Raw genomic sequence first — 14,521 nt, forward strand, 5'->3', positions numbered from 1 at the left:
CCCAGCAACCACATAGTGGCTCACAACCATCTGTAATGAGATCCGATACCCTCTTCTGGTGTGTCTGAAGACAGCTACAGTGTACTCATATAAATAAAATAACTCTTTAAAAAAAAAAAGAAAACTCTACTTTTCCACTCTCCCCAGAAGGCTCCTGGTAAGTTCCCCTATAGACAACCAATAATATCTTTATCACCAATCTGAAAGATACTGTCTCTATCTGACATCTACCTGGCACCTTCTTGCCTCCTTCTCTTCATGCCCGCCGCTCAGTTTGCTTCCACTCTTCCTTTGTTCTCTTCCACTGTTCATCCTGAAAATATGCTCAACCTTTGGCTCCAACCTCCCCTCTGCTGCCTCTCTCTTCACTCAGCATCCTTCCTACACACCCTGTCTATACCTCAAGTGATCCTAGATCGTGCCCTGTACTGAGCTGTACTCTTCCCTGCTAGAAACCACCATATGCAGGTGCTAGAGAACCTAAGCCCAGAATACCACCAAGGAGTTGATCACCTTCCTCCCTTTCATTCTCTTGCCTCCCCTGATCAGCTTAATGGCCCAGTCTGCCAAGCTCCCCTTAAAGCCAGTCTATCCAAGGACTGAATGTAGCCCAGTGGTAGAACATTTGCCTAATATACACAAGGCCCTACATCCAATCCCTAGTACCAGAAAGTAGTTGATTTTTAATCTTAGACTAAGAAGATGGTTCAGCAACAGCTGGGCATGGTGGCGCATGCCTTTAATCCCAGCACTGGGGAGGCAGAGGCAGGTGGATTTCTGAGTTCGAGGCCAGCCTGGTCTACAAAGTGAGTTCCAGGACAGCCAGGGCTCCACAGAGAAACCCTGTCTCGAAAAACCAAAAAAAAAAAAAAAAAAGAAAGAAAAAGAAAAAGAAAATAATACCACAATATTTCACAGCAAAATTTGGATCAAAACGGAACCCATGGGTAGCCTTGGCGGTTCCACAAGGGAAGGGGAAGCAGGACGATCTGTATGCATTCCAGCCAGGGCTACATAGTTAGAGCTTATCCCAGAAAAAAACAAAAAACAAAAAAGAAACAACTGGGCAGCAAAGAGGAGAGAGGGCAGGGGGGGGAGGGCAGAGCAGGGGGGAGGGCAGAGCAGGGGGGGAGGGCAGAGCAGGGGGGGGCAGAGTGGGGGGGGGAGAATCTAGTAAACAGAGGGGAGGGGTGGGGGGCCTCAGGAAGAGATCCAGAAGAGACAAAAGCCAGGGGTAGACCCATGGGGCCAGGACTGAGAGTGCTGTGTATCTTAAGAGCAGGCGTCAGTATGGACTCCTTTCAAAGGCTCAGGCTCTGTCACTGAGCAAGATAAAGAAACAAGGGCTGGATCTTAGTTAGGTCTTTTAATAGCTTGGATCTGTCCTCTACACCAGAATACTGTCAGAGGCCCAGGCCACAGCAAGCTCCAGCCTGTTGGAGAGGGTGCCTACACACAGGGTCCAACATGTTCTTTTCCCCAAGGGTAGGAGAGCCAAAATATCCACCACATTCTTGTTCCTAAGACTTTGAAGGCAAAGTTAACACTAAGGCCTATGGGGCCCACCTTACAAAAAAATCATTGGCTGACAAAAGGACAATAAATCCTGCGGACTGGCCCGCAGAATCAATGCATGATGCGACCACCTCCTCCATCACCACCCCAGGATATATCCTTGATCACGGTCCCAAACCGGCCTCAGCAACCTCCCTTCTCCTCCACTAATCACACATCAAGCCTGTTAAAACCAGGCCCACAACGCCTATTGCACTCCCTCTGACCCTATCTATGTACAGTTCTGAATGACTCTTGCTCATAAGTCTGGCCTTTGTCCTTAGCTTCAAGGTCATTTCTCGGCTGCTAGGTTTTGTCTTAGTTGTTTGGTGGGTATCAACTAGGCTGCTGAAGGGGAAATGGCTCTAAAGTATTGCTCCAGAGCCTCTAGCAGGGCTGGAAACTAGGTTAGCCATGTGGTTGATAGGATTGTGATCCAGGGAAAGAGGGCTTGGTGATACACACTGTGATCCCAGTTCTCGGAAGACTGAGGGAAGACTGCTATGGATTTGAAGACAGTCTGGACTACATTGCTGGACACTGCCTCACAAAGAAAACAAGAAACAGGAACAAGGCAGGCAGACGGGCGTGCCTGTAATCCTGACAGGCAGAGGCAGGAGCATCAATCAGTTCCTCATTCCTCATTCTTGGCTCCACTGAAACTCTGAGATAACCCAAAATTCTTTTCTTTTTTTTTCTTTTTCAAGACAGGGTTTCTCTGTATAACCCTGGCTGTCCTGGAACTCGCTCTGTAGACCAGGCTGGCCTCGAACTCAGAAATCCACCTGCCTCTGCCTTCTGAGTGCTGGGATTAAAGGCGTGCGCCACCTGGTCACCTAAGGCTCAAGTGAGTTTCCTGCTTCTTGGTACCATCTATGGCAAAGGCCAGTACTGGGAGAAAACCTTCCTACCCTCTCAGGCTCTGCCTGTGTATCTCTTCCTTCAGCTCCTTGTCTATCCTTTTACTAATAAAATGAGTCTGTGACTCATCTTAGCATACAGCCAATCTGAGGGAACTTGTCAGACAGTGGCTTGCAACTGCTATTGGAAGGGCAGTCCCACAGCCCCTGCAGAGCCTACCAAACTGTGCACCCTCTGACTGCCTTATGGATACCTTTGTGATTTTCCCACCCCATACATTCATTTACTCCTTATTCATTTACTCCTGCTTCCTGAGCATCAACCACGCTCCCATTCATATAACCAAAATCCTCCCCAGACCCATCCCATGTCTAACTTTGGACACTAACAGTATAACCTGTTTATGACTTGGGACTGGGCCACATTCATGAGTTAACTCACCTCTTTGTTTGGACCACCTCCTGCTCTCAAAAACATCTTTCTAGTTTTGCTTTTTCCTTCTTGTGTATGTGTGCTTTGCCTGTGCTTTTACTTGTATACCAAATGCAAGCCTAGTGCCCGCAAAACTAGAAGTGGGTGTTGATCCCAAGACTAGGAGTAAGCAATGGTTGTGAGCCACCCTGTGGATGCTGGGAACTGAACCTGGCAGCCTCTACAAGAGCAGTAGTGCTCTTAACCTCTGAGCCATCTCTCCAGCTCCTTTTCCTTTTTGATCACTCATCCATATCCTTCATACAAAAATGTTTATTCCTTATTTCTTCTCCATTTCCACACAAGAGATTACATAGCCTAAGGAATCAAAAGGTTTGTCTTGTTGGCTTTTTCTGGAGATGGGGTATCCACTGGGTACTGGGGATCAGAGTGCCGTCTATATGGGAAGTGCCTCACCAAAAACTAAAGAAGGGCCTGGCAATATGCAGTCTTCAACGCATCCCTCCTTGTTCTTAAAGAGACCGTGCTGAGAGGTAAGGAAGAGTTGGAGATTCCCAAGACTCTTGGGCCAGAGTGAGGAGGTGTGGTTGCTCCAGCCAAGACACTTTGCTGTTAACCCTAGAAGGGCCCTTCTCTAGCCTTGGTCTCTGAATGATTAATTTAAGAGCTGGAATAGCTGTCTACAACTGGCTGCGATTATGGCAGGGATAGGGAGGAGCAAAAGAGAACAGGAGCAAGAGAAAGTTCTTCTATGAGGAAGGAAGGATGAAAGACACAATCTCATGAGGCAGGGGTGATGTTTTATTTGAAGACAAAAACACCCAGTATGAGAATTCTTATGTAATCTGCAAAAGTTTAAAAACAAGGAGGGGAAGACCAGAATCCAAAAGGCCCGGGGAGAACAGAGGAGGGTGGTAGGTTCTGCATAGGAAGGATCAGGCCACAAAGGGGAACTGTAACAGCAAGCCCTCAAAAGGATTCAGGCTCAGGTTTTCCAGCTTCAGGGAGGTGCCCTCCTCCCGGCTTTGCCGGGCACTGTCAGTACTAAGCAAAAGGTTTGCACTGGCTGGCAGGCTTATGCCAGCAGGGAGGTTGGAGGCCCCTAGCTTGGCTGACAGGCCTACATCCTGGAAGTTGAGCACCACCAGGTAACGCTCATTCTGGTCCCAGTGTCGTATGTAGGAGAAGAGGTCAGGTGAGGAAGACAGCGCATGGAAGTCACCGTGTAACAGAGAGCGCTCCTTACCCCGAAGGTCACTCAACCACCGGAACTGGGTAAGGAGGGAGCCAGGGTCTTCATTCTGGCCCTGAAAATGATGGACACACACAGAAGGAAGGAATGAGGGGGATCTCTGTTCATCTCTAAGGCACTGCTCACCATGAGGGGCAGGCCTCAACTGCTTACCTTCACTGTCATGTCCGGGCTTACAGGTCTTGGGATGTGAAAGATGCTGGACTCATTCCACGGCATGAATGGGGCCTTCGCAGGCTAACAAACAGAGAATATGGGACTTTAAAAAAAGGGTAGGCCGGGTGTGGTGGTGCACGCCTTTAATCCCAGCACTCGGGAGGCAGAGGCAGGTGGATTTCTGAGTTTGAGGCCAGCCTGGTCTGCAAAGTGAGTTCTAGGACAGTCAGGGCTATACAGAGAAACCCTGTCTCGGAAAAAAAACAAAAAAACAAAAAAACAAAAACAAAAACAGGTGGGTCCATTCCCCTTGCTCCCATTCTCTTTCCATTTCATCATTTTGTGTTGTTTTCTGCTGGTTCTGCTGGTGTATGCCTTTGTGGCAAGGCCCCGGGACAGGACCCCATCATGGTCACCACTGTGATGTACCTTTCTGCTTGTTCAGACTCTCAGCAAGCTTCAGTTCCCATCTAGCCAATGGGTGCAAACTACTACTGTCCAACAAAGGAATGTTGGCTTCTGTTCTGAACATCTTACCAGATACCAGACATTACCTTTGAAAATAGGTCCTTGGGGTCTGGTTCAATGGGGAAAAGCACCATGCAAGCTGACCAGCTGCGTTTGATCCCCAGAACCCACATAAAGGCTCAAGGCCACTGATCTCCATGGAAGTACCTACCCCCACCACCCACACAGACACACAAGCATTCCCAACTGAGTGCCATTCCAGAATGGGCTATGTAGTGTCTGAGGCCAGCCCAGGCTATACAACGAGTCTGACAATAGGCAAACCCTGTTTAAAAGATACAAACTTGCCACATAGCTCACAAAACGACTGACAAAGTTCCATCTCAAGGTTGTTGTCTGTCTGTTGCCACTCACAGATGCCATCATGTGATAAACACTATTTCCCACACTGTGCTGGGCAGACGACCAGTGGTACCTGTCCAGGAAGGGCACCCTGAAGGCCAAGCTCATCCCCGTAGCTGAAAACAGGAGTCCCTGGCAGAGTGAAGAACAGCAGCTGGTAGAGTCGGAGAAGATGGTCCGGTATAAAGTCTGTGAGGAGTCCTGCCTGCGACACCTGGAGGAGGACATACCTTTGAGCATGTCCACCCTTCACCTACCACTTCCCACCTTCCCCTAAACCCACCAGCATGGTACTTACACTCCAGCTGCACCAGTGGCTGCCAGTGGCATTCAAAAACCTAGTGACTAGGGATTCAGTATGCTCCCCAGTGAAAGTGGAATTTGACAAGTAGGAGCTGGTCAACAGCAGGTCACCGGTGGAGTCAAGTATGTTGACAATTTGCTGCAGGTCAGAGGACTCAGTCCCTGCAATCAAAAGTCTGCACAAAGCAAGGATAGGCGTGTCGTTAGAAAATGTCAGGAGATAAAGAATAAAAGAGAAGAGTTCTCAAGACTAGGAAACTCCCTCTCAAGGCTCTCACAATGGGCTTAGCCAGGCAGGGGTGCTGGGTACCTACCTGTCCTCACTGAAGTTCTTGGTGATATTCTGCCACTCAGCCAAGTACAAGGGCGCATTCTAGTAGAGAAAAGCAGAGTCGGAATAGGGACCATCACCTAGCCGTGGCTGAGACCCACTCTTCTCACCATAGCTTTTTGCCTCTCAATGCAGAAAGGGCACTCACTCACCATCAGCTTTCCCACATCCCGGAATTGGAAACCATCCACACCGTCCTGCAACCAAAAACTCAGAGCTTCCTACAGGAGACAAAAGAACAGGCAAGATCAACTTTCAAGCAAGCCCTCGCCTACCTCAAACTTCCCCGGGACCTACAGTAAACAGGGTTCAGTCTCCTAGTGTCAAAAGGTTAGCCCTTGGTGCCCCACCCATACATTTACTGGGTAATAGCATTTGTCTACTTTCTTTCTTGCCTTTGGCAAATCACATACCTTCATTTTTAACAGCTACAGAAATGACCCAAGAGAAAACATGCATGCACAGCTCTAACATTTAACACTTAGTATGTGGAATGAAAATACCCTCCAATTGGAGATGAAGAAATAGGCTCAGAGGAGAAGACACGGCCAAGGTTGTAATTGGGGAACTGCACAGACAGGACCCTGAGGCAAATGTACTTGCTCCTCTTTGTTTCCTGAGGTTAGAGAGTGTATGCTCTCCTACAAGAGCTGCTGGGAGCAAGGCCAAGAAAGAGAAGTTTGAAATTCAAAACACAGCCTGAGGGCTGTTGAGACATCTGAAAAGAAGCCAACTCTGTAGAACAGGCCCAGGCCTGAAGGTTTAAGCCCTGGCTTCAACTGACAGCACAGAACCCAGCCCCCACACTTCCTTTCTTCCCTTTTCACTTGCTCTCCCATCTTCACCTGAGGCTACCACCTGAAAGACGTATCAGTAACTTCTTCTTGACTTCAGACCAGTCTCCAACTTACTACATAACTGAGGCTGTGCTTTAACGTCTCATCCTCCTGCCTCACTCCAACTCTCAAGTGCTAGGACTACAGGCTTTCTCTACTACTTTGAACTCTCATTATCAGTAACTTTTAACAAACTTCCTATTAAGTATAGGATCCCAGCACTTGGGAGTTTAAGGTTATCCTCAGCAATGGAGATCTAGAACACAAATCTCGCAGCAACTAGCAAGGCCAAACTGGATGATTATAGGAGTCTCACCCACATATTTAGAATCCAAAAGTGTCAGCATCTGCCTTCCTTTTGTTATGTACATCCTGGACCTGCCAGTGTCCTAAAACGTAGGCATTGGAAGCTAGGATGACATTAGCAGCTTTACCCTAGCCTGGTGAGTACCAAGTTTAAGCCACTACCTCAAGGTAAAGGCAGACCAGAGAAGACTCCTTGAGACTTCCGGTTTGGAATATATGAAGTGACTGCATCTAAGTTTCTTCACTAACAGATTGTCAGTAACAGGTATTTTGAGGGTTTACTAAACAAATTAGAAAACAGCTATAAAATACTTGGGACCGAAGGCTAGAGAGACAGCTCAGTGGTAATAGCTTCTGCAGAGTCAAGAGTTTGTCACTTTTGCAGAGGAGCCAGGTTCAGTTCCCAGCACCTACATAGCAGTAGCTCACAACTGTCTGTAACTTCAGCTCCAGGGGATCCAATATCCTTTCTTGGCTGTCCAATACCATTTCTATTTTCTGTCTTGCCTTTGGAGACTCCTATAATCATCCAGTTTGGCTCTTGCTAGTTGCTGGGAGATTTGTGTTCTAGATCTCCATTGATGAGGATAACTTTAAAATCCCAAGTGCTGGGGTACCAAACATGCACATAGTGCACAAACACTCATACACATAAAAACAAACCTTAAAAAGCATTCACAGTGGAGTTAACTCTTTAAAAAAAAAAAATCATAAAATATGGGGGAAGATAAAATACCAGATACATAGTAAGACTCTAGTACTTATAATGTCAGACTGGGCTCAGTTCCAAATACATCAAAAACTGGGAAACAAGTCAGGTCAGGATTCCCACAGAGAAAGAAAAGACTTCCTATCACAAAAAGAAAAATTAAACTTCCAGTTCCAGACTGACATCTGAGAAATTCCCTTCCTGGCATAGCCTCACTTGTAGAGTAAAGGAAACACACACACACACACACACACACACACACACACACACACACAGCACAAGAAGAAACACTGTGCACCTGGGCCTATCCTTTCGGCTATGGGAAGAGGTATTCCTTCTTGGGAGAACCACACTAAGTGCACATGAGGATTGCAGTGAATAAATCCACACAGCCCCAACATCTCTACACTGTCGGCCATAAAACCTCACCTTCATTTTGGTGGCTACAATGTCAGCCTGAGCAGGGAGGAACCACGCATTCTGGCCCTGGTAGTTGGGAGTGAGGTCCAAAATGATGCGAATGCCTAGAAAAATAACCAGTTGAGAGATCCTTTGGGGAAGAAGAGGAAACAAGGAACTTGAACACAAGGTTACTAAGTGCACCTATGTACGGTTTGTACAAAATATGAATGAAACCCACAAAACCCCTCAGGTGGTTTTATACTAGAGCAGTTACTCCCCCGCCCGCCCACACACACACACACACACACACACACACACACACACACACAAGGTATAGTCTTTTAACATGTTTCCATATTGAGGTTTTGGTTTCTTTCTTATTTTCTCCTCCCATGAAGTCAGGGTTCTGTGTATGTGGGCTGGCTGCCTGAGGATGAATAAGCTCCTACATCTCCTTCCCAAGTGTGGGATTATAGGCACATGCTCTGTTTATGTTGTGCTAAGGAATCAAACTCAGGTCTTCATGGATCCTAGACAAGCACTCTTACAAACTGAGCTACGTTTTGAGCCCTCTATAGTGAGCTCTAAAGCAGCATTTGAATCTCTTACATATATAGGATCTACTTTATACATTTAAAAGCCATTTATTTTATTGAGCCATGGTGACACACTTAAGTCTAGCACTCGGGACCAGTAGAGCTCTGTAAACTCTCATCCAGCCTGGTCATGGTAGTAAGGTACAGGCCAACCAACCAATTACATGGTGAGACCCTACCTCAGAACCAAAACCAAAATAAATACATAAAAATTACGCTCACACATGAACCACATTTTTTAGTGTGAATCATAACGTATTTCCCCTGTGCCTGCCACAAAAAAACAGAGCCAGTTAGGAGAAAATCAGACAAAATCTCTATCCTGTTTCTTGGCCAGAATGCCAAACCCTTTCTAGTTCTTTGGAAAGACTTACTCTTTTTCTTGGCACTTTGTAGAAGGTCTTTAAAATCTTCCTGGGAGCCTAAAGTGGGATTAATCTGTTTCAGGTCGGTTTCATTGACTTCATCCTTCTGGGTCTTGTGAATTGGGCCTAACACCAGGCCTTTCACCTTCAGGGTGCTCAAGTACTCCAAATGGTTCTTCAGACCTACGCGGAGAAGGCCGGGTTAACCAATAGAGCATGAAAAGCTTCCAGCCTCCACATTCTCTCCACCACTTTCAGACTCCCTTTGAAGGGGGTTGGATCATGAGACAAAGTAGCTGACGCAAGGAGTCTCACACTTTACTTCAGAAACTGGTTTGAACTGGCTCAGGGCCGCGTGGTTGGGGGAGGGGAGGGGAGAGGAGAAAGATGATGTGCCAAGTCAGGCACCCTTAGGAAGACGTAGGGGTCGGGCTAGCTGTTTTATTTTGTTTATTTTATTTTTTTAAAGAAAGGAGGGGATTGTTTGCCAGGGAGTCGTCCCAAAATATAGGGTGCAGTGAAGAACCACTAGCGTTCTAGAGAGGACGAGGAGGAAGGAAAAGAGCAGCACAATGCCGGATTAAACGAGGGGTTCATGGGGATAAGGGATGAGGGTGCGCACCCTTACTCACCAGCTATGCCTCCCGCATCCGGGCCTACAAAGGCCTGAAGGTCGCCGATGCGGTAGAGGGCGCCCTTGTGCCACCACCTTTGTACCGGCAGCTCGCGGCAGCGCGGCGCCCGAACGATGATAACCACGGCGCCCGCCAGCATGCCGAGCCAACCGACCCAGAAAAGCAGCAGCAGCGCCCAGCGGGTGCGCACCCAGCCCGGGCTGCCCGCTACCTTCAGTAGCTCCTCCTTGGATAAGCCGGTGAACTTGACCCCGGCCTCCGTCTCGTCCTCCGCCACCTTGATCTTCACCAGACCGTTCTTCTCCCCGGCCGCCGCCCCGGCCGCTGCATTCATAGGCTGCTTCTCCGGTTCTAGCTCGTTCAGCTCCACATCTTTCAAGTCCACTTCGGTGTCCTGGCTCATGGTGCCTGCAGAAACGGTGACACAACACGGCCTGTAGTCAGTGGGGCAGCTCTAGTCCTGCCTAGATCCCCGTTCAGAGAGGTGTCCCGTGGCCGTGAGGCTAGCTGAGCTTCCTAACTGCTTCTGCCGCTGGGCGGGCACCACTGGCGGCAGGGAAGTGACCCAGGACTCCGCCCCGGTCCGCCTCTTAAAGGGATGCAGAGAAGTCTTCCTCCAGCCTCGCTGAATGCGCCCGTCTATCCCTTACGCTTATTCCTGCAAGAGTCTGGGAAGCTGAGCTTGTGGTCAGAAAGCCTTAGAATAACAAACGTGAATTTGTCCTGACCAGGTTTCAAAGCCCCTCCTCCGACCTTCCGGCCCCTTACCCTGCGAGGCCTCTTTTCTCTCCACAAGATGACACCAGTCTCCATCCACATCGTGATCCCTTCGCCCCAGGCACGCCTCAGGCTGATCTCCCCAACTTCACACAGACCTTGGCACTACATCCCACTTCTGCTTTACCCACATCTTCTCAGACTCCGGACTTAGCTGAGTTCCTGGATTCCCCTCGGGGCTTCCACGCTCTCACCTTTCAAGACTCCTTGAATTTAATTCCTCAGGTAGCAACTATTTACTGGGCAACCACTCCAATCCTTTCCTTCATCAACTGCATAGGATCAACTCTAATCCGTTCTTCTTGATTTTAAAATTCAACTGCAGAGTTGAAGCGGTCACTACCCTTTTTATCTTACCCTAGTTACTAGCAAGAATGTTGAATTACTGGGAATCAGGCATCCAGAAGAGATTAATGGGACTGTAATAAACATTCCAAAGGTATTGAGGCACCTACCCTTTTAATATACAAGCTGTTCTAACTCTTAACCACCTTGCAATAACTCTCAAATCCTTCTGTGTGCCAGGCTACATCAGTTGACTGTGCTAGGCCCTGGAAGCAACTTAGTTCCCTTGCACTTTAAAGTTTCTCAAATTCCCCCCCACAGAAGTCCTTGGCAAGAGGAAGGGTAAATGGGACAGACTTGGGTTAGCAGCAGGGACAAGGGGACATCAACTCTAGGAGGTGCCAACATTCTCAGGAACTTTGTGTTCTTTACCACAGCCAATTGGGTTATTTTCAGAGAGAAGCAGAAGGAAACAGCAGGTCCTTTCTCCCTCTCCCCACCTAGGCTGGCAGCCAAGATTGCTATGTATTTGGAAGAAAGCAGAAGCCAAGGTCAGAACAGCAGAGAGGAAGGGATATGAGAAGTCTCATCACCTGCCACTGTCCTTTTGTATCCCAAAGGTCCTCCCCAGCCTCACTAGAGAAAAGTCTATACACCAGCTCCTAGGAAGAGGCTAAGTGGGTAGAGGCTAAGGGTCATGCTAGTGTTCATAGTTGATAAGAGTCCTACCTTGCCCTGGGCATGACAGATAAGAAAAGTCCAATACAGACTTTATACACAGCACGAAAAGCTCAAGGTTTGTGGACTGTGAAGCAGAAGCACTCCTTGAGAGGGTTTAATGAAATGCTTGTTAGAAACATGGTGTTTCAATCAACCAAACTGAAAACAACAAGATGGATCAAACCAACAAGATGTTCATCTGGTAAAGGTGCCGAGCCGCCAAGCCTGACAACCTGAGTTCACTCCTCAGTGATCAGTGAAAGAGAACTGATTCCCAGAAGCTGTCTTCTGACCTCCACACATGCACACTGCCCTCCACAAAATAAGTAAACTTTAAGGTAAGATAGTATCTCCCAGCCCCCACCTCCAAGTGGCAGAAATCTATTCCTAAGCATCTTAGAGAAGTGAGCTCCCATTAGTCGTTTCACCCAGCACACCTTCCTAATCACTACTGTACAGCCATAGCAGCTTTCTTTTTCTTTCTTTCTTTTTTTTTTTTCTTCAAGACAGGATTTCTCTGTGTAACCCTGGCTGTCCTGGAACTCACTCTGTAGACCAGGCTGGCCTCGAACTCAGAAATCCACCTGCCTCTGCCTCCCAAGTGCTGGGATTAAAGGTGTGCGCCACCACCGCCCGGCTCATAGCAGCTTTCTAGCACCTGCCAAAGCCACAACACAGAGTGTTTCCATTCTTAATGCCTCCTGTGTGTGCTGTCCTGCTGTCTGGACCTTCCTGCTAAGTTACTCTTCCTCGGTCAAGCTCTGACCCGTGCCAGCATCTCTCGATGCTCTAGAGCAGGTTACTTTCCCTTACCTGGGATGTAACACAGTGACTAACACAGTCGACTAATAGAAACTTAAAGGGCTGGAGATGCATTTCAGAAGACCGGTGCTCTCCTACCATGTGCAAGGCCCAGGGTTCAATCTGCAACACCACAAGCAGTGAAGGATGAAGGACTGGGGATGTAGCTCAGTCAGTAGAATGCTTGCTTCGCATTTGAAAGTCCTGAGTTCTATCCTTAGCACCACATAAACCAGGCACAGAGGAGACACAGGCCTAAAGCCCCAGCACTCAGGAAGTGGAGGCATGAAAAGTTCAAAGTAACCCTCAACCACAAAACAAGTTTGAGGCCAGCCTGGGCGACATAAGACCCTGACTCAGAAACAAACAACAAAGACAATGGGGTAAATACAATAGTTATGCTGGGATGGGTTGATTGTGTGAAGCCATAATGAGAACTGAAGCCCAAAGGTGCAGAGGAGACATTTACCCGAGTCAGCAGGAATATACTGGTGAGAGGAGCACCTGCATCATTTAGAAGCTAAGCGGCGCCTCCAAGACTGTCTAGCGATGACAGTGAGAAAGGGAGAGGCACAGCTGAGCCACTGAGAATGCAAAGACCATAGGAATGAACCACCACATTTATCACATGTAACCAAAGTACAAAGTGACCAGGAAACACTGAGTCATAGCACATCCAGAACATCCCGTCATGTGCTGAATGCTGTCTAACATTATCAAGTCCTAATGTCACATCGATTCAGCGTGTCTTTGATAACCTTGAAACAGTTCTTCCATGCTGAAGCAAAACCAAAATTACTGGAAGCACACAGGCCAGTAACCTAGTCCCCATCAGAACCACCATCATTTATGCATCATGCAAAAAAGCACCCATGTAACATAGGGTGTCTTGAACAGACCACACAGAGAAGGAAATGAAAGGTAGAATTTGTGGGTACCAGCTCTTGAGGGGAGCCATATTCCTAAACAGCCTCAAAAAACTAGAGCTGGACGTGGTGGCGCACGCCTTTAATCCCAGCACTCGGGAGGCAGAGGCAGGCAGATTTCTGAGTTCCAGGCCAGCCTGGTCTACAGAGTGAGTTCCAGGACAGCCAGGGCTATACAGAGAAACCCTGTCTCGAAAAACAAAAAACAAACATGTTCAAGTCCCTAAAACAAAGACTGACAGAACTTCTCCACTTGGGTCTCCCAGTTCCAAATGAAGCTCTACTCATTTGCATAGTTCCCTTTTCCACTACAAGGAGGCAGTGCCTCTTGCTACCAGGTGGGGGCAGGCTTGTTCTTTGACCAAACATTCATCAGCACTCTAGCCAGTGATGGAGAATCAATTGAGATTGAGAAAATAAAAATAAAAATAAAAAATAAATCAAAAATATAGAGGGAGAGCCGGGCGTGGTGGCGCACGCCTTTAATCCCAGCACTCGGGAGGCCGAGGCAGGTGGATTTCTGAGTTCGAGGCCAGCCTGGTCTACAAAGTGAGTTCCAGGACAGCCAGGGTTGCCAGGGTTATACAGAGAAACCCTGTCTTGAAAAACAAAAAAAACAAAACAAACAAAAAAACCAACCAAACAAACAAACAATATATATATAGAGAGAGGGGGGGGGTGTTGAGCTCAAAACCAGCCCAAGCTCTCAAAAACAAAGTGTTTATATCTGCTTAGTGGTAGCGCACCACCTAGCATGTATGTGCCTATATATCTAGCATCATCTATCTCCCTATCATCTGAACATCTGAAGTACTAAATTAATAATTACATATTGTATTCTATTTGTGTCTTATATCCTCTTAGCCAGTGGGGAGATGATTCACCTGCATAAGATCAAATCTCAAGCATTTTGTGGCTGGTGAGGCTCAGGGAGGCAACTGGTTGAGCCTGCTCAGCAATTTAAGGTGCTTGCTTTCAAGCGCTATGGCTAGATATCAAGTTCCAGATCAACCCTGGCTACCTAAGAACATGACTCAAAAACAAAACCATGGGCTGGTGTGAAGGCTCATCAGGTAAAAATACTTGCTTCACGACCCTGAGAGCCTGAGTTCAACCCCTGGGACCCAAACTATAAGGACAGAACTGACTCCTCAAAGTCGACCTGTGACTTCCAGATATGCTAAAGCATGCACACTCCCCCATCCACAACATACAGCCACACACACATGAATAAATGAATAAGAAAAAAAGTAAGCCGGGCATGGTGGCGCATGCCTTTAATCCCAGCACTCGGGAGGCAGAGGCAGGTGGATTTCTGAGTTTGAGGCCAGCTTGGTCTACAAAGTGAGTTCCAGGGGGGGCTACACAGAGAAACCCTGTCTTGAAAAAAAACAAAAAAAGAAA

The 14,521-nt window shown here is 47.6% G+C and overlaps 1 protein-coding gene across 1 annotated transcript in view; it reads right to left on the bottom strand.

The window, feature by feature from the left end:
• Positions 1 to 3,630: 3,630 nt before the first annotated feature.
• Positions 3,631 to 14,521, bottom strand: part of Slc3a2 (solute carrier family 3 member 2) — a 13,834-nt gene continuing 2,943 nt past the window's right edge. Inside the window, exons 2-10 of the mRNA XM_021192631.1 lie at positions 9,606 to 10,016; positions 8,983 to 9,156; positions 8,040 to 8,134; positions 5,912 to 5,980; positions 5,743 to 5,801; positions 5,424 to 5,604; positions 5,199 to 5,339; positions 4,253 to 4,336; positions 3,631 to 4,154 (exon numbers count right to left, since the gene is read on the bottom strand). Coding sequence (XP_021048290.1) covers positions 3,783 to 4,154; positions 4,253 to 4,336; positions 5,199 to 5,339; positions 5,424 to 5,604; positions 5,743 to 5,801; positions 5,912 to 5,980; positions 8,040 to 8,134; positions 8,983 to 9,156; positions 9,606 to 10,016 — 1,586 coding nt within the window. The 3' untranslated portion in view covers positions 3,631 to 3,782. The remainder of the gene's footprint in view (positions 4,155 to 4,252; positions 4,337 to 5,198; positions 5,340 to 5,423; positions 5,605 to 5,742; positions 5,802 to 5,911; positions 5,981 to 8,039; positions 8,135 to 8,982; positions 9,157 to 9,605; positions 10,017 to 14,521) is intronic.

This window comes from Mus pahari, chromosome 1, assembly GCF_900095145.1.
Source record: "Mus pahari chromosome 1, PAHARI_EIJ_v1.1, whole genome shotgun sequence".
NCBI lineage: Eukaryota > Metazoa > Chordata > Mammalia > Rodentia > Muridae > Mus > Mus pahari.